The 27,027-nt window shown below is 38.1% G+C and overlaps 1 protein-coding gene and 1 long non-coding RNA gene across 4 annotated transcripts in view; one reads left to right on the forward strand and one right to left on the reverse strand.

The window, feature by feature from the left end:
• LOC310890139 overlaps positions 1–27,027 on the forward strand; it is a 764,802-nt gene that overhangs the window by 228,971 nt on the left and 508,804 nt on the right. The window lies entirely within an intron of this gene.
• The window catches only part of CHD1 (chromodomain helicase DNA binding protein 1), a 55,006-nt gene continuing 48,171 nt past the window's right edge, over positions 20,193–27,027 (reverse strand). For both annotated transcript variants that reach the window (XM_083816513.1, XM_083816512.1), the window contains 5 exons: positions 26,222–26,400; positions 24,472–24,568; positions 23,413–23,470; positions 22,188–22,398; positions 20,193–21,997 (listed from right to left, as the gene is read on the reverse strand). In XM_083816513.1, coding sequence (XP_083672639.1) covers positions 21,634–21,997; positions 22,188–22,398; positions 23,413–23,470; positions 24,472–24,568; positions 26,222–26,400 — 909 coding nt within the window. In that variant the 3' untranslated portion in view covers positions 20,193–21,633. The remainder of the gene's footprint in view (positions 21,998–22,187; positions 22,399–23,412; positions 23,471–24,471; positions 24,569–26,221; positions 26,401–27,027) is intronic.

The raw sequence follows: 27,027 nt of genomic DNA on the forward strand, positions 1-27,027 counted from the left end.
TAAGACTAGATAACTTTGTATAACAAGATGATTTGGTACATGGGTGCTGTAATATTTCAGCTGTGAGGCTAATCACAGTTTGAAGGAAAACTGAAAGCACCAAAGCTTACAAAGTTGTATCATTCACTAAGAATAAACACAATGAATATTGTTTTGCTAGGCTTCTGTTACAGTTAGAATTTGAGGGGTAGGAGGTAGATAGGTCTTTGAAATGCTTTGTGGAAAAAATGGCTGTAGGAAGCAAAGGGAGCTTAAAGTATGTTTATGTTCAGTGTACATGAGAGAAGACCTTCATATCTGTAAGAGCTTATTTTCAAATGTGTCATTTACCACAACAGGCTCTGCAGAAGGCAATATAGCTTTATCATCAGTAATTTAATAACAACTAGTAAGCTATTGCTGAAGCTTTCTTTGTCTTTAAAAAGGTAGCTGATGATTTGGATGTCAGTGGCTTACTTAAAAGATTATTTTGAGTCTCTTCTAGAACATTTTTAACCAGAGTATTTCCTAATCCTGTGCTAGCAGAGCTCTTAACAGCAGCTGAGGGTAGTTCTCTGTAGTTGGGACTGATGACTTCCCTAGGAAGCACGTCACAGAACTGAGCAGAGTACTGGGTGCTTAATCTTTCATTTTTGTATATACATATGGTTTCTGAAGGAAGCCTCACCTTACAAAAGGAAATGGCACACTCAACTGACTGTCAAACCAAAAATTGCCTTTTTCTCTCCCACTTTTCATGTCCTGGAAAACCTGGTTGGAAGAATAGGCTGCATAGAGCACCTATAAAGTGGGACACAGCCTCATGAAATGCACTGTCTGAGAACAATCTGCCTTTCAGCTGAGTTAGGCCCTCCAATATGTAAGCACATTAGTGCATTTCCTTTGAAATTGATGCTGTTCTGCCAGAAAATAAGTCCCCAACTATTTACAGTCGCTTACCTTAGTGTTATGGATACCATGTGTTTGTTTTATGGATTTTGAGGATGTGGAGTGGCTATTTGCTTACATATACCCTCACTGAAGCAAGCAATGTTGCAAGCTTTGCCCCATCTCATGAGTGTTTTATTAGGGGACATACTTAAGAAAACAAACAAATGGCTTGTGGCTTTCTTCTCTTGTGAGACTCATAGCACAGTTTGAAATCTTGCATTCATTTTCTTCTTCATGTAAGTATAGCTGAAGTTTTACAGTGAAGCTTTCATGCTTTGGGTTCTTTTAATTCCCATATGTGTCTTGACTGATACAAAAGTGTATTCCTTCCTGTCTTTCCCTATTCTGCCTATTCCCTATTCTACAGCTATTAAAGACTGCTACATATAAAAAGCCTAGACGTGACTAGTAATGACTCCTTTTTTTTGAAAGGTGTTCTATGTTGTTGTTTACAAGCTAAACTTTCTTCTGTGTCATGCTGTTAGTTCTCTTCATCCATATTCCAAACATCTGAAAATTATGTGGGCCAGTGTTGTTTATTAGATTTTATCATTCTTACTAATTAGCTTGTTTTAGGGAGCAGCATAGCCACAGATCAAGTACAGGTATGCAGGTAAATTTGTGATGTTGCTGGAAAACAATTGTAGCTGATCTGGTTCAGAATTCTTTTAATCTGGCTATGTTTGTAAACCAGACTTCATTGAATTAAAAGCTGCTGATTAGTAAGTCAACTACGACCAATAAGACTGATTAGAGACTTTGGGTACATCATGCCGGGGTAATATTCAGAGATGATATCTAGCTATAAAAAAAGACTTCTACCACATGTGGATTGTCAGTAGTTTTATTTATAAGAATTATTTTCATGATTATTGCAGTTTTAAAGTTTAATTTCCACTTTTTTTTTCTCCTACACCATAACAGTAGAAGAACTACCCTTTATATATAGGCAATGTGTAGTTTTTATTGATTACAACCATGTGATGAAGGCTGGATCTACAAAAGATTCTATACACCTAGTTGGTGTGTGAAGTATTTAAATCCAAAACAGATTCACAGCCTTCTCAGCTTGAATCCAGAGGTTTCTCTAGGTTCTGTACCTCTCTGTTTTATTAATCCGGTAAAGTCCCTCAGGGTGGCTGTATTTTTGCCACCAAGCAGAGTAAAATAACATGGTCTTGAGGGTTGTGCCTGCACCCTACCCAGATTCACGTGGTTCATCTGCCTAGTTCACTTAACAGGGCTTTTTTGGCAGGTAATTGACCTGCTCACTCCTCATGCTTGGCAGATGATTGTAGGAGTTGCTGGCAAGCTGAAATTCCTCCTCTGCCTGAGCAGATATGATCTTTCACATTTTATGGTAGTGATCATGCCCTAAAAGCCAGGAGCTATTCTCAAATAAATGCTATTCTGCTTTGCTTCAAAGTGACACCTCTGTCAAAACAAGGCCTTAGGTGCCTTGAAAGAGGCTTGATGCGTACAACGCTAGGTAGTTATTTCACCTCAGTTCAACAAACTTAACGTACTCAGTGGAGTCAGAGGCACTATTACAGGCTGGCTTAAATTGTCTTCTGGAGGTGCTCATGGGTGTCCTTCCATAGAGGTGGAACCTGGACATGCAGTTTTTGAACAGCTGATGTCAGTCAAAGTGAATCCAGGCCTGGTATGTAATGTTCAGATTCCCGCATAGGTCTCTACTCAGGAACCTACTTTTGCTAGAGACAAGCTAGATGACCCAGCACTTCCCGCCTGGCACCACACTGATGTCCCATAAGTAAGCGATAAATCTTGGCCTCTGCAATCTTCACAGCTGTCAGGGCATGAAAAACCTGAGGTTTCAAAACACACCTGAGGAAGGCAACAACGGCACCACAAATAAATAAGCAAACAAACAGATAAATAGAAGAAGCAGCAGCAGAAGTCAGGGGACAAAGAGGAAAGTAGAGATTGTGAGCAGGATCATGGTGGGTAAGGCTTCTAATCTTGATTTTGGCCTTCAGTTCCCTGACTGTATTTTCCAATGAACAACACAAATGCTGTGACATAGGTGTCTGCATAGGAGAAAGGGCTCTGTTTTCAAATTAGTGTGTTCTGTCTTTTAGGCTGTCCTTCGGTTTTTCCCATGCTGGCTCTGCTTTCTGCAGTTCAGCACTATATAATTGTTTTGCAGAAATAAGAACATTTTCAGTAAGTGAGATAGCCAAAATCCTTAAAAGCCCTGTAGCCAAATTGATAGAGGATTTGCCTAAGGGATCCGTGCTGGGATTCCCAGTCTAAATTATGTAAAGAAAACATCTAAATAAAGCTTTTCTTCCTGTAGTGATCGTTATGCTATTGCTTCTGAGAGCAATAAATGGAGGCCCAAACTCACTTAGCTGTGAGCTCTGGTGGAAGAGGGCACTACTTCAGAGCTGGAGTTGCCCAGTCCCATGAGGAGTCACCCTGGCATTTCCTACCGGACAGCTTAAAGCTGCAAAGCCCTGCTGTGGATCCTGATAATCAAAGTATCTCAGTTAAATGTCTGCTGGATAGCAGCACAAACCAAATCTTTGCATGCTATGCTTAAATGACTGCAGTGCCTCATTTAAGTGATTTTATAAATGTATGATGCAAGTGATTTTAAAAGCCAGCACAACCCTGAAATCGTCGGAGATGGCTGAAATACACTCTGTAAAAAGCTTGGTACCTGGGTTACACCTCTGCTGTGGGCTAACACCAGTGGGTGGCTGAGCCCCATGCAGCCACTTGCTCACTCCCCCCAGTGGGAAGGGAAGGAAAACTGGAAGGACAAAAGTGAGAAAATTCATGGGTTGAGATAAAGACAGTTCAATAGGTACAAAAAATAATAATACCAAAAAAAATTTGTGCACAATGCAATTGCTTACCACCGGCTGACCGATGTCCAGCCAATCTCCGAGCAGCAGCAGTCTTGGCCAACTTTGCTACAAGTTTATATTGCTGATAATGACACCACATGGTATGGGACATCCCTCTGGCCAGCCTGGGCCAGCTGTCCTGGACGTGTCCCGTCCCAACTCCTGGTGCACCCCCACCTTCCTTGCTGGCAGGGCAGCACCAGGAGCTGAATAGTCCTGGGCTCTGTGTGACACTGCTCTGAAACAACTGAAACAATCTGCAACAACTGAAACATCAGTGTGTTATCAGCACTGTTGTGGGCACAAATCCAAAGCACAGCACCATGACAGATACAATGAAGAAAATAAATTCCTACTCTGACAAAACAAGCACAATCTGTATTTGATAAAAGTCCTTTAACTTGGCTCCCTTTTATAAGTCTCTCAGATGGCTGATCCAGCACCTGCCCTTTACCAGAATTACCACCCAACTTTTCCGTACCAGTCCACTTGGAAATACTTAAGACCTACATTCAAAGACCAGTTTAGTGTTAAGGTATCTCTCTCCAACTTTCTGTAGGTGGGATAGCATCTCATGTTGGAGGAATAATTCTCTCTCTAACCCTTAATATTTGGGTACTACTGTATCAGGAACAGCTGTGTGCAGGCTCTGAGGACTGCAGTATTGAGTCTAGGTGTCTAAAATCTTCAGTGATTAAAGGATGTAATCTCCATAAATCAACAAGCTCAACTTTGCAGATGGGTCTAGGTTTTTCTCCTTGGTGTTCAATGCTGGCGGTCAGTTGGCTGGTAAAATCAGTTGCTGTACTTTTTCACTATGTAAGTTTAGATGAGTAATATACTGATGGCAGGATTTAATTAGAAGATGATAAATGGAAATGAAAACAATATGGGTTCAGTGGATGATTTCCCCAATCTGAAAAGTTTTCACAAAACTTTAGCATTATTAAAGGAACAAATCAAATATTTATTTTGGTAAAGACATATGATTGCATGTAGCTTAAATAACATTAAGCAATGACACCACAGGCTAAATATGATCTTGATAGAAATGTATTTTTCCTGTTTTCACACATTAATTTCTCAAATTCTGAGTTGGCCTTATCCAACATAACTTCTTTTCTTGTCCTAAGATTAGAGAATTGTGTTTAAACCATGTTTGCCAGCCACTTAGCTGGTATTTTTTTTATTTTTATTTTTTTGCATTACTTTATTTACCATACCAGCATCTCTTTCACTCATTTATTAAAGCTAACTTCTGACAATAGAAGCCAGACAACCACAGTGCAGCAATGATGCTCAAGACTGTAGTTCTGAGAGTATTGTTCTCGCTGTATTCTTAATAGCTCTGTAGAGCATGCATAATGAGAAACTTTGAATAACTGTGTGAAACAGAGTTAGTTAAAGACAGGTTGGCAGCCATCCACCTGAACTTCCTTGCTTTTGACCACTTAGTAGAATATTAGAGCGTGTCCTTGGCAGTCTTCTAAAGCAACACCCAGGCTAGTAATCAAAATCAATATATCTATTGCCATTTTGAAGCTGGGATTTCAAGCATGAAGGAAAACTTCCAGTGAAGGCTGACAAATTCTTCTGAGGGATGGTGGCAAATGAGCTGTAAAAGATGACTCCTCCTCTTGGGACAAGCTTTATTCTGTTAGGTTATTATCATGTTGGACTTGTTAATTTAATTTCTCTAGGGAATTTGCAAAATTTGCAACCGTATACAAAAATGTTTAAACAAGAGCTAGGAAGATCCAGAGATTGTGGCCTCATCCAAGGAATCACCTGAGATCCACACCACCCATCTTCTGCCCTTATGCATGGGCAGTTCAAAGTCTGAACTAACCATTAAGTAATTTTTGCAGCATCACTTCCACCACAGGGGTGACTCAGCTGGCCTTCTTGACACCTTGTCCTCTAGAGAAAAGGGTTTGGTGTGATATTCAGGTGGCTGGTGGATTCAAAAAGCTTCAGAAAGATGAGGCTGTTGCACAAACCAAATTCTGTCTCAGATGGGGCTGGCCCTGGTCATGCCATTACATTAATGAAGTTAAGCTTTATAACCAAACTAATTTAAGGTGACTTTGTTAAAAGTAGTTGAGAAGAAAAAAATAAAATAAAATAAAAACATACTGGAACAAAACCAAAACAAACAAACAAAAATTAAAGAAAAAAAACTTTGCAGTTTATTAATTGATTTAACAATTTCATTGATATGAGAAAAAGTGACAGTATGAAAGGGGGCATTGCTTTGTAGAAAGCCCTGGAAAACAGGGTGTGTCAAAATAGACTTTTTCTGAAGTGCCTAGTGACACAGTGGGTAATTCTAATGAAATTAACTAAATAATTATGAGGTAATAGTAAATCTTCAAGCTCAGGGAGTTATCATGAGTGCACGCCTCTGCCCTTCCAGAGGGTATCGGAGGGGCTCAAGTCCTCCATGGGGACCAGAGCTTATGGCTGTGAAGCTCATTTCTGTTGTCTGAATAAGGATTAATCTACTACTTACTCCTGCTCAGATGGGCCATTACAGATATACACCACAATATCACCGAGGTTGACCTGCCTACTAGCCTTGGCCCATAAAATCATCTGGCTCATCATCCATCCCTTGGAAGAACTCCATGCATCCCCACAGTTCCCTTATGTAAAGGACAAATCCCCATCTTTACCTTCTCAGCCTGTGCTTTCCAAAGAGCCATTATCCATCCAGTGCAGCATCAGTCATACAAGCTATCTCACCACATCTCTGTGTTCCCAGTCAGAACACACACCAGCAATCAAACACAGATTCCTCTTAATTCCTCCTGGTTTTTCCACATGCTGCATAGATTAGTGTACAGAATGATGTCATGATGATTTTCCAGATGGTGTAATGATGATTTTCCAGAAAGCCTGTGAGACCTGTCCCCATAGTTCTGGCCTCTTGGCACTTCCTTGTTTGTGTGCGTATGTTCGGGCTGAGCACCTTTCTTCTGTTTTGTTGGTATAAAGGTTTCCCCTGTCCACATCATCCTGCACCTTTTCTTCACCAACCCAGGCCACAACTTCCTCACTTGATTGTGTCTTCATCTCCCTCCTTTGCTGTTCCTAATCTAAAGCTCTCCTCACCAGTTTGGCCAGCCTTGACAGACCTGACAAGCTTTTGCTACGTTAAGTTTTGCTACATAAAGTCAGGAGGGTCTTTGATCCTCAGAGATGGTCCTGCAGTCATGAAAGATGAAACCCTGCTGTTGACACCAGCTGCAAAACAGCTGTTGACCTGCAGGGTCCATCCACTTCTCCTCAAGCTCTTCCCTGTCACTGGCATGACAGAGGAGACACCACTGGGCCATGGTGCCCTTACCTTTAGAGCCATGGAGTCACTGGTGCTGTGCTTCAGGTCTCCCCGATTGCATCACTGGTGCTCATGTGGACAGGCAGCAGGGGAGAGCAGTCCAAGGGCCAGACAAGCTTTGGTGGCCTCCCCGGAATGTACCAGTCCCAGACTTCGGCAAAGAGCAAACCTCCCTTGACCTTGGCCTAGGCCAGGTCAGCAGCCAGGGACCTCTGCCGCTAGAGCAGGGGGTTTCCCACTGCAGCCACCTCCTGCTGGTGCTGCTCTGGGGGTTCAGGCACAGCCAGCTGTGGCTCTTTGCTGGTCACAACTCCCAGCCCCTCATCTGCTACCAATGAACCCCTTCTGTCAGTGCAGACCTGCAGGTGGGGCAGAAGACCTCTCCTGAGACCTAAAAGACACCAGTTTCTAGACTTTGCCCTCCTGGGAGTCTCTATTTCCCACACCAATCTGCACAGACTCTGCTTGCCCCCTCTGCATCTCAGAGAAGCTGTCACATCCCTTATGGCTACTTGGACGTGTGATTATGTGAAGTCAGGCAGAGGCTAACATGAATGAGAGGTACTGCCCTAGGCCCTAAGATTTGTAGATAGCTGGAAAGACTCTCCTTTTCTCTTTCTGTCTTTTGTTCATTTTCAGATACCTTAAGAATAGCATGGTGCTATCATGATGTCATCCAGATCGATGACAAAAGCTCCATCCACTTCCTTTAACCATGAGCTGAAACATTCACTTCAAAGGTCTTCTCCTAGACTCTATTATTCTTTGCTCTCTCTTTTCTTCCTTTTTCCTGATGCTGTAAGCTTTCCTAGAAATATGCATTTTAAGCAATGCAGTCAGAAACAGCCATGATGACTTCCCCGTATTTGTTTCATAAAGATCATTTTAGAATCTGATTATTTTTTCATAGGGAAAATAAAACACGTCTCACGTCATAGACTAGAAGGATCCAAAATTAATTGTGCCAACTGTCTCATTCTCAAATTTTCAATGCTGGAATTAATTTTGGGAAGATTAGTTCCTTCTGAAACTCAAAATTGAGCTAATATATGTAATTTACATATAACTTAGATTTGAGAGAAATGAACAGACCACAGGAAATATCAAAATATCACCTGTTAAACTGAACTACTCACAAAGGTGAAAATAAATACAAAGAACCTTATGGCTAATCATCAAAAATGTTTAATATCTAATAAACAATCAAGCATCTCCAATGCTTCAGAAAAAAAAAAATCATCCTCATTAAAAGTACTCATGGTAGTGTATTCTTCAAAATTACTTATCATTGACAGTAAGTTTAGAAAAATCACTATTTAACATTTATGTATGATTGTTCATGCAAAAGTCTGTAGCAAATTTCTTTTAACCATTAAGTTTTCCCACCTATGCCATCTTAAAACCTGGAACCTTGATGCAAATTTTCTGCAGAGAGCATTTCAGCCCATCAGCTGCCTAATCCAGCTGGCTGTGCACCTCCCTCTAGTGGCTCAGGCTGCTTCCCTGAACGTCTGGCAAGAGATGGAACATCCTCTTCCCCCTCCATCTTCTACACAGGATGAAAAATGAAGCCCTGATTATAAAAACATATCTCTAATTTATGAGAAGATTGAATGTCAGAATAAGGGAGAAAAGAAAGTATGCACTGTTACATAGACTATATGATTCAAAATTAATTTATAAAATAAAATGAAATGAAGCTTAATAAATAAAACAGTTTGCACTTCAAGCAGCACTTTCTGATTAGCAAATAGTGCAATATTCTCTGTTCACTCACATAAACTCTCCATATTTTCATTTTCTAAAATCATGTTAAAAGACAAAAGTAAGAGCAGCTAGTATCTAAAGAATGATTGCAAAAGCAATAAAGTATTTGAGAGACCTGAAACTACAAGCAAACATTTACAGTAGCCTCCACAGGGCTGTTTCATGGTCACTTCTGTCAGGGGAAAAATGACTGAAGAAATGAGAATCCCTGAGAACCTGAATTTTTAGACATGTTCCAGTTAATCAAGCTGACATGCTTTATACACCATGTGCATAGTACAGTAACTTGTACAGTAACTTGTACTTATTTTGTCTGAATTGACTGTCAAAGCAATTTCTTTTAATATAAGACAGAATATTTGGTGTAAATGGAGAGCACCTCACTATCTCATTAAAATTCTTACTCAATAAGCTAAAAGCTCCTAACATGGCAGGTACCATGGCATACCTTTTTGTACCCCTGTGTGGGAGACACGGTTTGACTCTGAAAGCACTGGAATTGGCACAGAGAGGAGAGATGTGATGTCCCTGCACCTGTGGGAGGCAACAACATCACAAGACATACGCAGGCTTGGGGGTGAAAACTTTCCAGTGCAGCTCTGCACTCTGTCACTGCTTTCCCTAGGGGAGAGAAAAGCTATGTCTACATTGGCAAGTCATGCAGCATGGTAGGATTGCAGAGCAAAACATCTGGAATTGAGGACCCAGCATCCACACCTCACACCTTGAGGGAGAAGGAGGTCATATCTGCCAGGTTTTGATCTGGTCTGGTGGCTTGTCTGCTCAGAAGGTGTCTTCCCCTTTGGCTGCATCTGCAATGAACCTGTCCTATGCAGAGGGAAACTGCTTTACAGTGTAAATCAAAGTGCATAAAAAGAAAGGGATCAGGAAATCCTCTTCAAAAACCCATGCCTTGCCAAGTTAAAATCTGTTGTAGATGCATGGGATGCGTACTAAGTGTTCTCCATTTTCTGGAATCTTCTGTACACCCACAGCAGAAACATCAGGCACCTGGCTCAAAAGAGTCTGAGAATGGTGACCAAGTTTATGTGGTTAAATGTGTATTATGTCAGTATAATTACTAACTTGTGGGTGTTGTGGATATTTATCTACCTGAGTGCTAGACTTTCCATTGATGACTATAGAGCAACTTCTTCCACGGATAGCTGAAATTCAGGTTTTACACAGTGTCTCTGGAACTATTATTTTAGTGCTGGTTTCCCAGACTTTGTGTCTGCCTTACAAGCAGGTTCAGTATTTGGAAAAGGTGGAAAGATTTGAGGCTCTACAGGTTTACCATGTCATCACACTCCCAAAGCAGATGGAAGATGCACTAGAATAGTCAGCCACAATGTTTAATGAGACCACAACTAACTAAGAAAATGTTTTCCACAGATGATAGACTACATAGCCTCGAAGTTACTTACTCTATCACTCTGTGTAGTTGTGTCATCTGGGAATACCAGGGTGTATTCACACTATGTGGGACACTGACAAGGCCAGTACCTGAGTGCTCCTGTGTTTAGTTTTGAGATTACATTCCATTGTGTTCCTTCTTCACAACAGACAGGAAGAGAGAACCAAGGGATGTTTGTGGCTGTTTCACATTTGCTCTCTCACAGACACTTGTGCAAGAGCCTGAGTTGTCCTCATGACTGTGACAGGTGCTTGTGTTCAAAAAAATTTGCAAAGAAGAGATTTTGTCTGAACAACATTGGTGCATTGGCATTCTGAAGCTGAATTCTAAACTTTTTGTTTAATTTAGTGCTCAAATTTTGGTATGTGAAAAAGAGAGGAAGACAATTACACACAGGTCCCTGCCATGGAGAAATATGACCACATCTGTCTCAAGTTGTTCATTTCCAGAATTTGCAAACTTATGCATAACCCAAACAGTTCTCCCTTAATATGCCTGCTTTTAGCTTTCTCATTTTGCATCTCACTTCTGCTGAAAAAAATATTTTTAAGCGAAGAACCAGTGAAAAGATTTGGGTTAGTAATCGGAATTCCCACAAACTAGCAATTTTTCAGTCAATTGAATGAGCATGTTCCACCTCCCTGCCTACCAAGCAGGATCCCCTGGCATCAGCTGTGTTTGTCTTCCTGCTGGAACCTGAGGCCCTGCTTTGAGAACGCTTGAATGAGCTCAGATATTAAGTGAGAAGGTCCAAAGTAAACAATAAGATACGCACATTAAAGTATTTTGGTGCTCAAAAACAATGGTTGTTAATGACATTTCTACTATCTAATATGTGTCTCGTGACCCCTGCTGTTATCTTGGAATAATACCAGCTAATCTCACAAAAAATACATTTTTAAGTGTTTGCAATAGTAAACTGAATGCATCATAGTGTACCTGAGAAAAAAAATGATTAGACTTGAATTCAGTGATCATATACTGAATGATGATAAAATAAAATAAATAGAAATAAAATAAAATAATAAAATAAAATAAAATAAAATAAAATAAAATAAAATAAAATAAAATAAAATAAAATAAAAATAAAATAAAATAAAATAATAAATATATATGACATGGTATTTTTCATGTTCTCTCCATCATGAATGAAGTGGACTTCCCTACAAAAAAATAGTTTGGTACTATTTGGTCATTAAATTTGCATCATCAGGATTGTCTAGAAGACTCTGAATTAAGACTCTACAAGCACACTTAGTTCTGGAATGTCCAAACATTTGAATTTGGACATTTGCAGTTATGCAAATGTCAAGTTACTCTTACATACCTGTAAAAGAAATTGAAAATATTCTTATCAAAAATATTCTTACTTCAGTTTTGAGTCCTTACTATGTAAAAGAAATTATTACTTTTTTTTTTTTAAGTGCTAAGTTCTCAGTCCACAATTTTTTATTCTATATGTTTTATTACGCTACAAACCTCTATATAAAATCTTTGGATTACAAATGGAAAAAGAACTTACTTATAGTTAATGTAAGCAAATTTCAAATAAGTAATTTCAATGTATTGTTGAAATTATGGAAATATCATTTTTGCTTTTAATAATATGGTATGTTTTGAATTTTATACTTAAATAACATTGTGTTCTCCCTAGTAGAATAACTTTCTACCTAACTGCAAGAGTGATCCTTACATACAAATGGAATATTCAAAAATTTAAAACCAAATTGTCTGATAAATTTAAATGCAATCTTTAAGATGTATCATACTTTTTCTTTTTTTTTTTCTTTTTTTTTTTTTCCAGTACTGTAATTTGAAAGAACATAAATAAACAAAAATCTAGTTGCTCTGTCATAGTTTAGGACACACAATGGCAGAATATATGGAAAGAGTTTATTTTCACTTGCATTCAAGATTAGGGAGTTTCTCTAGAATTTTAAAACTGCAGAAAGACAGTCATCTTTGTGATTTTCTGCAGCTACATCATTGGACTTCACAAAGGTAACTATTTCAAAAGATGATAGACATACCTGCAGACTGATAATTTGGCATAATGTCCTTTTTATTTAATTTTATATTTTTTCTAATAATTTTGTTATACTCTTGTTGGAGTGTAAATATTATCTCTCTTTTTATGAATTCGCTTAGTCAAAATAGTATGTGGAAGTCTGCATTATCAAAAATATCACACCAGATAAAATTGCTCTATATACATTAAAATCTTGCCTTGAACATGCAGGACCTGCAGGGCAAACTATCTGTTAGCTAAAGGATGTACACTCTGAACATCTCTATCTCTCTCTCCAATTACTGGCTAGAGATTGTCCCAGTGGAATATATTTGAAGGGGAAAACACAGTTTTAAAACACTAAACTGAAGGAAGCAGTGATTCATTTACATTTTATTTTATTATTTTATTATTATTTTATTTTATTTTATTTTATTTATTTTATTTTATTTTATTTTATTTTATTTTATTTTATTTTATTTTATTTTATTTTATTTTATTTTATTTTATTTTATTTTATTTATTTTATTTTATTTTATTTTATTTTATTTTTAATTAAAACTCATAATGAGGTATCTCTTTCCTGAGCATGTTTCCTTGCATCAAGGTTAATGAATGACTGGTTCCTAACTTGTCAGATATAATTGTCTGGAATTTGACATGACTTAGTGAACCCTCAAGATCTTGGGAGGTAAGGTTAATTTTCTAGCCCTGATTACTTTCATGAGAAAAAAAAAAAAAAAAAGAGACTGGATTAGAACTCACCTTTCTAGGTTTTATGGTCTTGATTAACTTCAGTGAGATAAAAATACAGTTTTCTGTTGGCAATCTTTTAAAACTGATATCCTCCCTATTCCATTCTCCAAAGAGAATGTATCTGCAGATTTCATTACATGAAGAACAAGATCAAATCCCCAAAACCTATTTTTTATATTAAAAACAAAACAAAACAAAACAAAACAAAAAAAAAAACCTATATTTTGTATCAACAGCTTCTTTGTAAACAGTGCCAAAAAGGGAAGGAGCAGACAGTTCCAGAAAAATGAACTGAAAGGCCTTGGACTTCTGACAGTTTTATTATGGATGCTCAGCGCCCTGGTAGCTGTGTGTATTGCTCAATCATTAACTACATTTTGTGGTCCCAAAATTCACAGGACCTAGCTCTTAATTTTGATACTGATAAACATAGTTTCACAGAATATAATCTTAAGCATTTCAGAACTTCTAAAGTAACATTAAATTGAGCTTCACTTAAGAGAACAATGATTTGATAAGCTCACAAATACCAAAGCTTCAAAGTTCTTTTTTCCTTCTCTGTGGTGTGCAAGCAATGTTAAAGAAACATTTGATAGTGTTAATTGGGCTGTGCACTACAGGTACAGTCACCTATCAGCACCAGGGTTAATACCAACCAAAGACAGTAGACAGTTTTAAATGATGAGCAAGAAGATTCTTTTCCAAATGTTCCAATTACTTCAGCAAGTACTAAATTTATTGCAATTAAATCTCAGTGGAGGTCTTTGAGTGCAGGAGTACAAAAACCTCTTTAATTCATTTATTGCATGTGATCAGATCTGTTTTTCTGACACAGGTTGTTTATTTTCAGAGAAGACAGACTTAAAAACTGAGCTTGCTGAAAAACCTGTGACAAAATATTCACCTTTTGCAAATTAATAATTCCAAGTATGTTCCTTGGGCTTCACCCTGAGTATATGAACTCAAAATGGATGTATATACCTTTTTCTAACAGGACCTAAAGTTTATGTTTTAAAATCTCTTGAATTCTTTCATCAGAGGTTTCCGTAAGGCTTTAATAATTATTCTTTTTTTCAGATCACTTTCAGTGAAGCTCAGGAAACATACTTTCACAGTAGCTCCTCTTACAATGACGACATTTTAATTTTAGTATTTCACCCATAATCAAGCTACTCTGATAGTCTGCCAAACTGTCAAAAACAGGGCTATTGCAACATCCTTATTAAACCTCTGTGCCCTGGAGCACTCTGGTTTAACCAGTTCTAGCAGTTTTGCCAGTTCCTTGTTAACAGCTTGTGACTTGCAGCACACCACATTTTTAGCCTGACAGTTATTACGGCAAGCCCCCATCTTAGCAGTATGAACTTAGATCCAAGCTCTTCCTTAAGCATTTCCCAGGAACACAGCACACAATCCAGAATACATGTTCCCTTGGGATGTCCTCTTGTTCTCTTTGAAAACTTCCTCAGTGGCTTTTGGGAAAGAGTGACAAGGGTTTACAAAATCCTCAGGGAAATGAGAACTTTTACTTGGGCTTTCATTTTACAGGGATGCACAGGTTTTGCCAGCTGCAGCAGCCAGCCTGGAGTGAAGGTAGGAGCTGGCTAGTGATAGAAACAGCAGCATGTTCCAAAAATGAAACTGCAGGCTATGAACACGAGGGCACTGGGTTGGAGGCTTTGGGGAAAACCAATTGGAGTGTGCAGTTGGCTTCTGTAGAAAAATGAAATAGAGCTGGGGGCAGATTGCCATGAGGATGGCTTTCATTCTTTGTCCCTGGTGTGGACTGACAAAAATATATGGTGAGGAACTCTGAGGGTGAAGCAGTGAGCTGAGAATTTGGGCTGAGAAAATCAAGGCCATCAGTGCCAGACTGGGCTGGGATACTTCAGGTTGGGACAGCAGGGTCAGAGGGGCTGGCAGTGTTTCAGGGCACCATCTCTGGGCTGGTACCCTAGAAATACATGCTCACCAGACTCCTCTCCCCCACAGAGTATTGCCAGGCCCCCCAACTTGGCATGGGATCATCATTCGTCCAGCAATGCCCTCCTTTCTGTTGTTACGAACATGGTACCTCTAGCTATGAGAGAACAATTGTTCCCAGCTTCCACAATTAGAAACACCAATTTGCTCAAATTTACAATTAATATTTTTGGCAGAAAATACTAAACAGGAAAAGATTTCATATGGCCTTAGTCACTAAAGGGTATTTTCACTGGCTTTCATTTGCAAAATTCACACAAAAAGGCACTATGTGGTATTAAAGGTTTGCAAATCAATTCCAGAATAGAAGTGGTACTGCTAGGCTGATTTTCTCGGCAAGAATGTGACATTCTGTGGTTTGCCAGCCAGATCTGGCCTATGGCCCATTCGTTGTAGAATTCTTTACCAGATGCCCTTTAAATGTGGCCCAAGATTCATCTGTACATAGTATGAATTTTTTTTTGTGGCAGTCTGTGTCCTGCTGTCGTTTTCCCAAAGTGCTGCGGAATCTTCTGCAGCCAAGTGGTGGGCAAATCTATCCATTTCTTCTTTATATCATATTCTACAATCATTGCAGAAGATAACATAAGCTCCCAGAAATGCTTTAAGAGGACTGGGTAAAATAGACATCCATTGACTGTCTACTGATACATCTTTTGTATGTACAATGTACATCTGTGGTAGTCCTGTGATGGAAAAAACCCAGGTGTATAGAAACTTCCACATGATGCCACATCACTGACTGTGACTGAAGGTTGTGGAACACTTGTTCCGGAAACGTTAAGCAGCTAACCAAGGTTCAGCTACTTCACATACAATTTAAAGATATTAATGTAGACCATTACATAGCTAGCTATACTACTACTACTACTACTACTACTACTACTACTACTACTACTAAAGTAGTGTAACAGATCAAGATTGGACTAAGTAGGTTGGGGTTACAGTTGGGTATCAGGTGTTGACTAAATACAGAATTATTATTAATCACCATCCTGGTGTTGTCTAGGATAGCATCAATTTTCTTCTCAGTGGCATGTGATACTTTGCTTTGGACTATTTTGAAAACAGTGTTGGTAACACACCGATGTTTTGGTTGTTGCAGAGCAGCGCTCGCACAGAGCCCAGGACTTTTCAGCTCCTGTTGCTGCCCTGCCAGCGAGGAGGCTGAGGGTGCACCAGGAGCTGGGAGGGGACAGAACCAGGACAGCTGGCCCAGGCTGGCCAGAGGGATGTCCCATGCCATGTGGTGTCATGGTCAGCAATAAAATGGGGGTAAAGAAGGAGGAAGGAGGGGTGTTTGGAGTGAACATGTTTGTCTTCCCAGGTAACAGTCACACGTGATGAGCCCTGCTTTGCTGGAAATGGTGAACACCTGCGTGCCAATGGGAAGCAGTGAATTCCTTGTTTTGCTTTGCTTCTGGTTGTGGCTTTGGCTTTACCCAGTGAACTGTCTTTATGTCAACCTGAGTTTGCACACTTTTATTTTTCTGATAATCTCTCCCATCCCAGTGGTTGAGGAGTGTGAGCAAGTGGCTGTGTGGGGCTTGCTGCCTGTGAGCTTAAACTGCAGCAGTACTTTTTGTTGCTCAATGTGAGGCTCGAAGATGGGCTTAAGGGGCTTGAGATGATGACAGCTTTGATTGCAGTGTGGAGTGTGCTAGACAAAATTTATATATGTTGTATGTGCTAGTTGGCAGGCTCCTGCGCTTGCCTTACTGTATATTAGAGTCTAGTGCTTGTTAGTGGCTGCTTTTGCTTCTGTTGTTTGCTATACTCCTTATAACCCACCCTGTTGCATCTGGGAACCTTTTGATAACAGCCAATGCTTTGCACTTGGACTGGCAGATTTCTTCCTGCTGCGGGACAGTGAGTGAGAAGCTGTGTGGGACTGAGCTGCCTGCCATGGTCAAGCCAGACCAAACCCAACACCCTGAAAGTTTCTTCATAAAATCCAGATAAAGTATATCTCAAAGGACTGTTGCTTGTTTTACTTTCCATGAATGATTAAGATTCATGAAGATAAGACATACTATAGAACAGAAGAAAATAAGTTAGAAACACAGTCTTGATAAACTGCAATATATGCATGCAGATTTCGTTATCAGTGTAGGTATATAATGAAGTTCTGGAGTAAAGTGAAAGGCAGATACTTATCCAAGACTTACTACTTTTCAAATAAAAAAAAATACACCCTACTGCTGCATTTTTTTTTCCTACAATATGTCATACAGAATATGAACAAACGTCTAAGATCTTTTACAAATTTATTCTCCTTCTATATTTTTGTATCAGTGCAATTCCCACTTAAAATATACATTAAAGGCCTAATGCTTTCTCAACTTTTAAAACAAAGTAAGCAGCTTTCACATTAGGTTTATAAAAATGCTACAGATAACATCACATAAATTAAAAAAGCAGAATTACCCTTTTTGCATATTAGCTATTCCTGGTCCTACCATTTTCTTTTGAAAACAACAATGGAGTTTCTTTCTTTTTTAATGAAAATCAACAATTATCACTAAATGTCTGTATTCACCCAAAAGTAATTTCCCATTTATTTATAGCTTTCAAAATTATTTAAAAAGATAGTTAGAAATAAGTTTGTAGGGTTAGCAGGCTGCAAAGACACACCAGAAATAGCCATTTGCTTTAGTATTAGCCATGTACACAGGGAAATCTTTCACTGACCCCAATCAGTGTGCTAGCACAGGGATGAAGGGACCAGAACATGCTCCTCATGACTCTGTTATTCTCGACTTAATATCTTAAGATGAATGACTGGACTACAGAGGAAAATGAAAAGGATAAGAAACATTTCATGAATTCCAGGAGTCTCTTTTTCTTTCTGCTGCTAGCATTGCCTCATATAATCAAACTTCTTCACTACCTCTTCTGGAGCATTTCACATATAAAAGCTTGACCAGAAACTTTTAAGAACACAGCTTAAATTGCAGGTGTAACCATGCTGGTCTTCTGCTTGTTGAAAGAATGAGCAGAGATACAAGTGACAGCATTGTACATTTATCATAACAAACTTCAACCAGTACAAGTGGCTGATTCATACCAGTTACCCGTTACCGATTGGAATAATAATATTATTTAATAGAGATAATATTATTATAGAGATAATATTATTAAATAGAATATTAATATTATTTAATAGCAAGAGTCTTATTTCTATGAAGGTTAAAAAAAATAAATAAATAAACCAGATGATCTCATTTCAGCCTTGGTACCCAAGAGGGACTAAGATTCAGTTAAGTTTTCTGTTCAAATAAAACATGATCACAGAGATACTAGTAAGAAAATGTCTCATCAGAAACAAGAAAACCAGCATCATGATGTAGTATCTTTAGTGTCTTTGTCTACATTCCTAAGAGGGAGGTCATTACCTGCCAAAAAATCTCTTGTCATTGACCACTGAGCCACTAACACATAATACTGAGATTTATATTGAGAACATAATATTGAGACTGAAAAAGTGCCCCTTAAAATACATTGCTACAAGAATACTTCATTGAGATTTTACACTTTAGATGGGAAAACTACAGCTAAATGGTAACACCAGTGAAGTAACAAATACCACTAAGACTCCTTTATTGATGACAGAGGATAGTGCAGGGACAAAACCAAGCTCTAAAAATAAGGAATGCAAATGTCATCAAATTTACCCAACCTAGGGAGGCAGCCCTCTCTGTTACTGTGCTGTCCTGGTCTCAGACAGCAGTAAGGACACACTCCTTTTTGTGGGAGTGCCAGGTTTCTGCAGAAACTGCCATCTGGTGTTTGAAAACTGCCAGGCTGGTGTTTGACTCTGCAAGTCCTCTATCTGACAGTAGTGAAAGTCTCTCTCAGAAACCACAGGCTCTTTGAGTGTTGCTCAGATGACGGGGCACCTGCAATTAAGATCAAAATGGGGAAAACATAGTGACTGGTAAATGGTGACGCCATCACAACAGCAGATAAACTAACGTTAACCAGTCATATAATGCATTTCTGCTATTAAAACGAACAGCAGCAATGCATTTCTAACATGCATTTTTTTTTTCCCTGGCTGACCAGCAATCTCATTTTCTTAGGCAGTATCGGGAAAGGTATATTAGATATATGTACATGATTAAGATGGAAATCTTAAGCCTTCATGCACGGTGGATGAAACAACTGAATCTTTATCAACAGCCATACCAGGAGTTCTCTTCCAGCCAAGAGAATTCTTGCTTTCCTAAACATCTTACAGATAAGCAACACCAAGATCTGAAGCAAAAGGCTAATGTAAAATGGATGCTTCAGAACTGGCCACATTCCTCAAAGATCTTTCATTACAAATGAACAAAGGCCTTTCATTACAAAATAAAGGTCAAATCTGAGTGCATAGAAAATGAATCCTAAATGGCTTATCTGAGGAGGATATGGGATTCTACTAAACAGGAAAGTATACACCATTAACAGTCAGCCTCGTAAGTAATGGAGGTTATCTCCATCACTAAAATTCACACTTAAGACTTAATGGGAATAAGCATGGGAAAATTTAAACCACTGTAAATGTGATTTGTAAATCTCTAAATACATTCGTATAAAACCAGGCTAAACAGACAAATTACCAAAGATCCTGACCATCAAAGCCACCAGTTAAGTGTGTTCTGTCTTGCTTATTTCAGACAGACCTGAGATACCTTAAACAAAAGCAGACATACAATAATCATATCACATGAAACATGATGAGTCACAATGCCATAAGGTAGCTACACTGACAGCAAACCAGATTTGGTGGGACTGCTCTCAATGCTCTATTAATAGGTTCCTGATTCCTTTTCACTACCCAAGCAGTAAGAATCAGGCAGTGGTTTGAGATGCTCCATGTTTTTCATTTTTGCCATTGGATGTGGAAAATGCATGACAGAAATCCATAACCTTACTAGGCATCACTGGTTGAACACTGTTTCAGCAATTAAGCTTAAAAGCAGAAAAACGCAAATCCTCCCAGACCTGGGAAGGTAAAAAGCTAAGATATGAAGAAGCATTAATTGAGTCCCAGCCTACCTTAAATTAGTTTAAATGTTATCAACCTAGTGGGCAGCAACTGTACCTATAATATGACCCCAAGATACTGGGTGGACAGATTTTGGTTCTTTATTAATGTGTTCATATAGATTCAGTTAATTGGAAACAATGCTCAACATTGCAAGAGAAATTGGAGGAACAGATATGGATTCAACCACATGATGTCAGACTACTAGATATCTTCCCAAGTCATCAAGTTATGTATTAAAATTTAGTATTTAAGAGATTAATATTTTTATGGTTAAAACAGAAAAGGGTACGCTGTACAGCAAAACACAGCAGAAAACTACAAGAGCCCACATATCCTTTTAGTTTAAATTTAATTTTTCAGATAGAAGTTATCTATGTACAATCAGTGTGCATTGTAACAATTCTGTTAATAAAGTCATTCAAATCTTCTAAAATATTAACTGGCTGCATAGCACATTTGACATTATTGCCCATGTTAAAGAGGGAAAACAAATGGATTTACAACAAATTTTGGCTGATTTGGGTTCTGAAGTGTTCAGATATTGAACGCTCCTTCTTTAAAACCAATGCACCTGAAAAGCTTTCCAGAGCACAGTTTAGCTGGATATTTCTCACGATTTCATTACAACAATCACAACACTGACAGTTTAATAGAAAAAAAAAAAGTATCTGAAGTATCCAATAAAAAAAGGAGCACTAAATGGAATAAAATATTCCCTTTCCCCATTTTTACATTCTGATTCCATCAAGATATTTTATTAAAACATTTAAGTACACTGACTTTCTTTCATACTTGTGACAAGAAGGCCTGAGTTGGTGGGGAAAGGAACAGTCAAAAAAAGCCTGAGTGGGGAAAAAGCTCATTTAATTAATTTACAATAATTTACAGCCATTTGTTGGTGTTGTTGTTTTTTAATTTTTTTTGTTTGTTTGTTTCATAAAAAGGCATTATAGCTGATCACAAACAGGAGAAATCCTGGCTATTTTACAGTTATAGGTACAGAATTTAAATATTCAAGCTTGTGATGAAAAGTGGCAAGGTGGTCGCAGTGTACAATGTAAACAAGTAGCTTTGGAAAGTGAACAAAGTCCTTGAGAGTTCTTTACTAAGAAACAAAAAAAAATAAACTCCTCATTCCTTCCTGAAACATGAGCACAGGTCAGTGTTTAAAAGTTCATTTACAAACATAATTTAAACTGTGTTCAGCCTAAAATCACTTTGACATGAAGAGTTTTATAGTAAGATCCAGTCTGAAAGGGGCAGTGTTGAGGTCCCTGTAAAAGTAAACATCTTCCATTTCTTAAAAAAAAGTGCCACAACATTTGCAGCACAGTGCAGCATAAACTTTAAATACAAAAATATTTTTCTTCTGTTGGGATAATAGACCTTGCATCCTGGAAAGAAGTAACAATACTGCTACTGATAGAATATCCAGTCCATATCTTTCAAGTCATGTAAGGCAATTACTGTGTTAGTTTACTGTATATGGCTAAAAGAAGGTCCAGAAAATGTCAGTCTTTGTTATGTCTTCCGGCTACTCCATGTATGTTCAGGTGTACTTTTGTGATCTGATGAGTGTTCAAATGGAGACCTGTGTCCCAGGGGAGATCTTGAACCATAAGGAGACCTCTGATCTAGTGGTGACCTTGGGCCACTACCAGAAGCTCTGTGGTCCATTTGCCAGTCTGAGTGGTACCTATAATCTCTGGAAGATTTATGATGGCTGTACTCTGAAGCAGAACGGTGATCTGAATGTATCCTGTGGTCTGAATGGGAACGGTGATCTGAATGAGGCCGGCTGTCTTTTAAATTTCCTTCCAGGTTTGACCTGTGGTCTCTGCTCCTGTGGTCATCTAACTTTCTATGTTTACTATCACTGTAGTATCTAAAAAATACAAGTTTTTATATTAGATTAATGTTAACTGAACACACAGTAGTAACTACAGTTATGTCAATTCAACAGAACTGCATTAGAGATATATCCTCTTTGTAATTTTGCATTACTCAAAAAATATACTTTGGTGATTCCTATGAGCACACTACAAAAACAGGAAGGGAATTCTGGAGAAACTCACCTGCTGTCTTGTTTGTAGTGATCCCAGTCTCTGTGATCTTTTCCATTGCTGAAGGCTGAATATGGCCTTTTCCTAGAGTCACTTTTCTTGTAAGCATCTCCCTGATGCCGGTCTTTGTGATGATCATGGTATTGTGACAGATGTCTATCAGAAGAGTAACTGTCTCTGCTACTGTCATCATGATTTGTAGTCTCTTTCAGTCTTTCTACATCTGTTTAATAAATCAGAGGTTATGAGGAAGTCTCATATACTATAAATTCTCTTCTTCACCTAATTCAAACAGTACTTCTACTTATCAGACTTAAAAGAATATGACAACATTATAATTTGGCAGAAATATGATCTAAGTAGCTGAAAGACAAACACACTACTGCGGATGATGTAAGAGGGAAGCAATCTAGAAATGTAACATGTAGGGGTCAGAAACCGAGCTTCTCACCCTTACAAACTGAATGGACGGGCTAAATGCGGTCCAAATAAGGGGTGAGTAGAAATGCCTTTGGTAGAGCAATTCTAGACAGAATGGCAGCAACTTCCTCTCTAAATAGGAAAGGCCCCCAACAACAAGATGACATTTTAAATGTACAAACTAGTAGCATTACTATAGCATTTCACTATTAGCAATTTACTACAGCATTTACTATTACTACAGCATTACAAGCATTACTAGCATTCCTATACTGTTCTAAAAATATGTTGATTTTAAATACATGATAATATAACTAAAATATTACATAAAAATATTACAAGAATGCAGGTGTGGGAACATAGAAAACTGTATCTTGAAGTCACAATTGAAGTCACAGTTTGCAATTAGTTATATGGGATGTATTTTATTTTTGACAATACTGCTGTTTGATTTTTTTTTTCTCTGAGGCTTTTTTTTTTTGACACTACAATGGCTTACAAATGGGCAAAGAATTTCTATGAAGTTTAAAGGTTTGAGTAGACTTCTCTACCTCGCCAAAATAAAATACAAAATGTAGGTTTCCATTTATTTTTTTTTAAAGGATGTTCAACTAACTTGCTGCTCAACCCAGTAAGTACCAGGCTCAGTCTGTGCTCTGCTGAATTTCTTCAAACTAGTTTATTTATACTAGTGTGCCTATCTCTACCAAATTTTGCAGTATAGGACACAGATCTAGGTGATAGATAAGGGTATGTGAAATGAAATATACTAAAAAAATAAGATATCTAGCACAAGATCATATTTAAGATTTCTTACCTGGATTTCTGATTACATGGGTATTCACATTGCTGCTAATATTCTGGTCATTGTGTTGCTAAAAGAGACGAGTACATGAACTTACTGATAAATCTCAGTTTATCTGAATACTTTAGAAAAAAATCATAGAATCATTAGGGTTGGAAAAAACCTCCAAGATCATCTAGTCTAACCACCCCCCTACCACCAATATCGCCCACTAAACTGTGTACATAAGCACCATGTCCAACCTTTCCTTAAACACCCCCAGAGACAGTGACTCCACCACTTCTATGGGCAACCCGTTCCAATGCCTGACTGCTCTTTCTGAGAAGAAATGTCTCCTAATTTCCAACCTAAACCTCCACTGGCGCAACTTGAGGCCATTCCCTCTAGTCCTGTCACTAGTTATCTGCAAGAAGCAGCTGACCCCCAGCTCCCCACACCTTCCTTCCAGGTAGTTGTAGAGAGCAATAATGTCTCCCCTGAGCCTCCTCTTCTCCAGACTAAACAACCCCAGCTCCCTCAGCCGCTCCTCACAGGACTTGTGTTCCAGGCCCTTCACCAGCTTTGTAGTCCTTCTCTGGACACGCTCCAGGGCCTCGATGTCCTTGTACTGAGGGGCCCAAAGCTGAACACAGTACTTGAGGTGCAGCCTCACCAGAGCTGAGTACAGGGGGACGATCACCTCCCTGGTCCTGCTGGCTACACTATTCCTGATACAAGCCAGGATGCCATTGGCCTTCTTGGCCAACTGGGCACACTGCCGGCTCATGCTCAGGCGAGTGTCAACCAACACCCTTTTGTAAGGGTGTTTGTATACTTTTCCTCTGCACAGCTTTCCAGCCACTCTGCCCCAACCCTGTAGCATTGCATGGGGTTGTTGTGACCAAAGTGCAGGACCTGGCACTCAATGAGGTTCAACATGGGTAAGTGCCTATCAAAGGAGACTACCACAAACACAAAGCAAGTACTTATTTAAAGTGTATATGCCTTGCTGTGTTTCTGATAATCCTTTAAATCTAAACGAGTTATAACACTTGAACATTTTTATATTTAGAGAGGGTCTTAAAATATTACCTGAGACTCTTGGCGCTTTTTGATTGCATGCTTATACAGTTTGTGCAACTTTCTGGCATCAAATTCTGTAAACTTAGAGACAAAAATCCACAAATTTCTGAGGAAGAAGAAAAGAGATGTTGTAGTTCTTACATATATTCTTTTTTTTTTTGTATGACACAAAACAGCATAGATTTAATTGAAATTAATTCAACAACCTCAGTAAAAAGAAACACTGTAAAACCTGTTACAGACTAGTGCCTAGCTGCACAGCAAACATTTAGCTGTACATCAAATGTCTGACAAATTAATTACTGTAACAATTTGACACTTTGCATTATTTATCATCATTACTTTAGAGTTCGTAGTGCATGAACAGTAGTATTATTATCAATTTCATTAATGCAATGATTTGTGGAAATGCTTAGAAATGTTGCTTTCAGTTTATGCATGCCTTTTGAAAGATTGTTAGAAATCTAACAGAAATTTTCAATATTTGCTACCCAGTAACTAAAAATACAAGTAAAGTACAGTAAGTAAAACTTCTTCCAAAATTGAAGTTTCCTGCAGGGGAAGACATTTGACCTACAAGACTTATTTCCTGGAAATATCAGAGAATTCATCCACAATTCCAAATCCTGGTCAAAGATTTGAAAACAAATCAATCTGAAGAAATGACAGAAGTGGCATGGCTGTAACTTCAAGCCTAATCTGTCCTATGCAGGAACAAAGAAGAACAAACACTAGGTCAAGTATAGATGCCAAAACCCTAAAGAAAATGTTTGTTTCTATGATTACAGATAACTAAACTGAAGTCTAAAATTCTATCAGACTACCAAATGCTACAATCCAGTAACATCTGAATTTTTCAGGCTCCGGAAGCATCACTCTGATCCTTCACTCTGACTACTTAAGTCTTATTTTAACAATCGCCAAATGGTACTGTAGTATTATTATGAATACTAGCCCTATTATGTATTTCCACTTAAAGAAAAATAACATTTACTGAGGTGTTAGACGGGTCTTGTTTTTATATTTCAGACCACCTTTAAAAATTTTGAAGTACAGCTGTTTTTACTTGCTTAAGCATTCTACACTAACAACAGTCTGTAAGGAAATGATAATGCTTAACTGACTTCCATATGGAAGTGTAGTATATATTTTCAGCCCAAGTTGTAGGATGTATTTTCAAGACTTAAGTGCACGTTACGATAGATTCTTAATGCAATTTCAGTTACTTTTAAGTGTAATATAATGATGGATAAAGACATTTAAGAACTCTGTTTTGAAACACGTCTGAGTATGTTATTATAAATAATTTTATGTCATATATTATTAGAGTATATTTTAAAAAGAATTAAATATTCTACAAATAAAAATCAAAGTTCAGCAGACACATTTGAATTGCCTATTTTTAGCATAAATTAAAAAAAAATCCTCAAAGCTGAAAAAACAGATCCTTAAAGATAAGAACTCTTTCCCATTAAATATTTAACACTAAGTAGAAGTTATCTAGTGTTTACTTTGGGTTGTAAGAAGTGAGATTACTCCACCTACTGGATAAAATGCATTGCTATACAGTATGAAGAAGTCAATCTATTAAAAGCCAGAACCATTTATAATCAACTTGTATAACCCTTACTTAAGACAGCAGAAAAATACAAGAAAAAGAGGGTAAGAAACAAGAGAAATAATCAAAAACTATTATCCTTAATACAAGTAATTAAAGATTTTCTTTTTACAAAACAAAAATTCATGCAGAAAAACTTACTTCCTCCACTGTTTAATTTGTTCTGGATTTGTGTACTCCTTTAGGCATTCAGTAATGTGATCCCCAATTTTGATTAGACATTGTCTAGTATGTTCCAGCTGCTCCCTTTCAGAAAGGCCCTTCTCTGGTCTATCCAGCTGTTTCAATGCTGCTTTGACAGGCCTCATTCTTTCTTTGCACTGTAAAATGCAGAATATATATATGTGTATATATATATGTATATATATAAATTAAAAAAAAATTAGAACACGACCCCACCCATTACTGTGATATTTATACAGGCAAGACAGCATTGTTACAAGCAAAACAAAACACAAGACCTTGCTCATAGGGTGAGGGGAACACATTGAAGAATACCACAAACAATGTGTCAACATCTATGGAGAAAAATCAAAGAGGCTGTTCCTTGAGAACAGAGAAGTTATGATGCCCCATCCCCAAAGAGTTCAAGGAAGAGAGTTCCATTGCTAGTTCATGACACTAAGCAATTAATCAGCTGCAATACATATTGACTTAGCCACAGCTTAAATTAGATAGCTTGCAGAGCTCACTGCTTAAACCTAGAAGTGATCAGAAAAATGTAAGTGTACAGAGAAATCAAATGACTTCCAGTCACAAAGCTATCCACACATCCACCTGAGTCACTGGAGGCCCATCCTGGGGATCACAGATAAGTCACTTGGAATGTTTAGTTTAAAAATATACAAAGATGAGTCAAGGACATACTCATGAGAATCTAATTTGCGTGTCACAGCCAGCACCACAATAAATCCACTAAACCTGACCAGCAGAAACAGACAACCGTT

Source organism: Anser anser (genome assembly GCF_964211835.1).
Source record: "Anser anser genome assembly, chromosome: Z".
In the NCBI taxonomy this organism is placed as follows: domain Eukaryota; kingdom Metazoa; phylum Chordata; class Aves; order Anseriformes; family Anatidae; genus Anser; species Anser anser.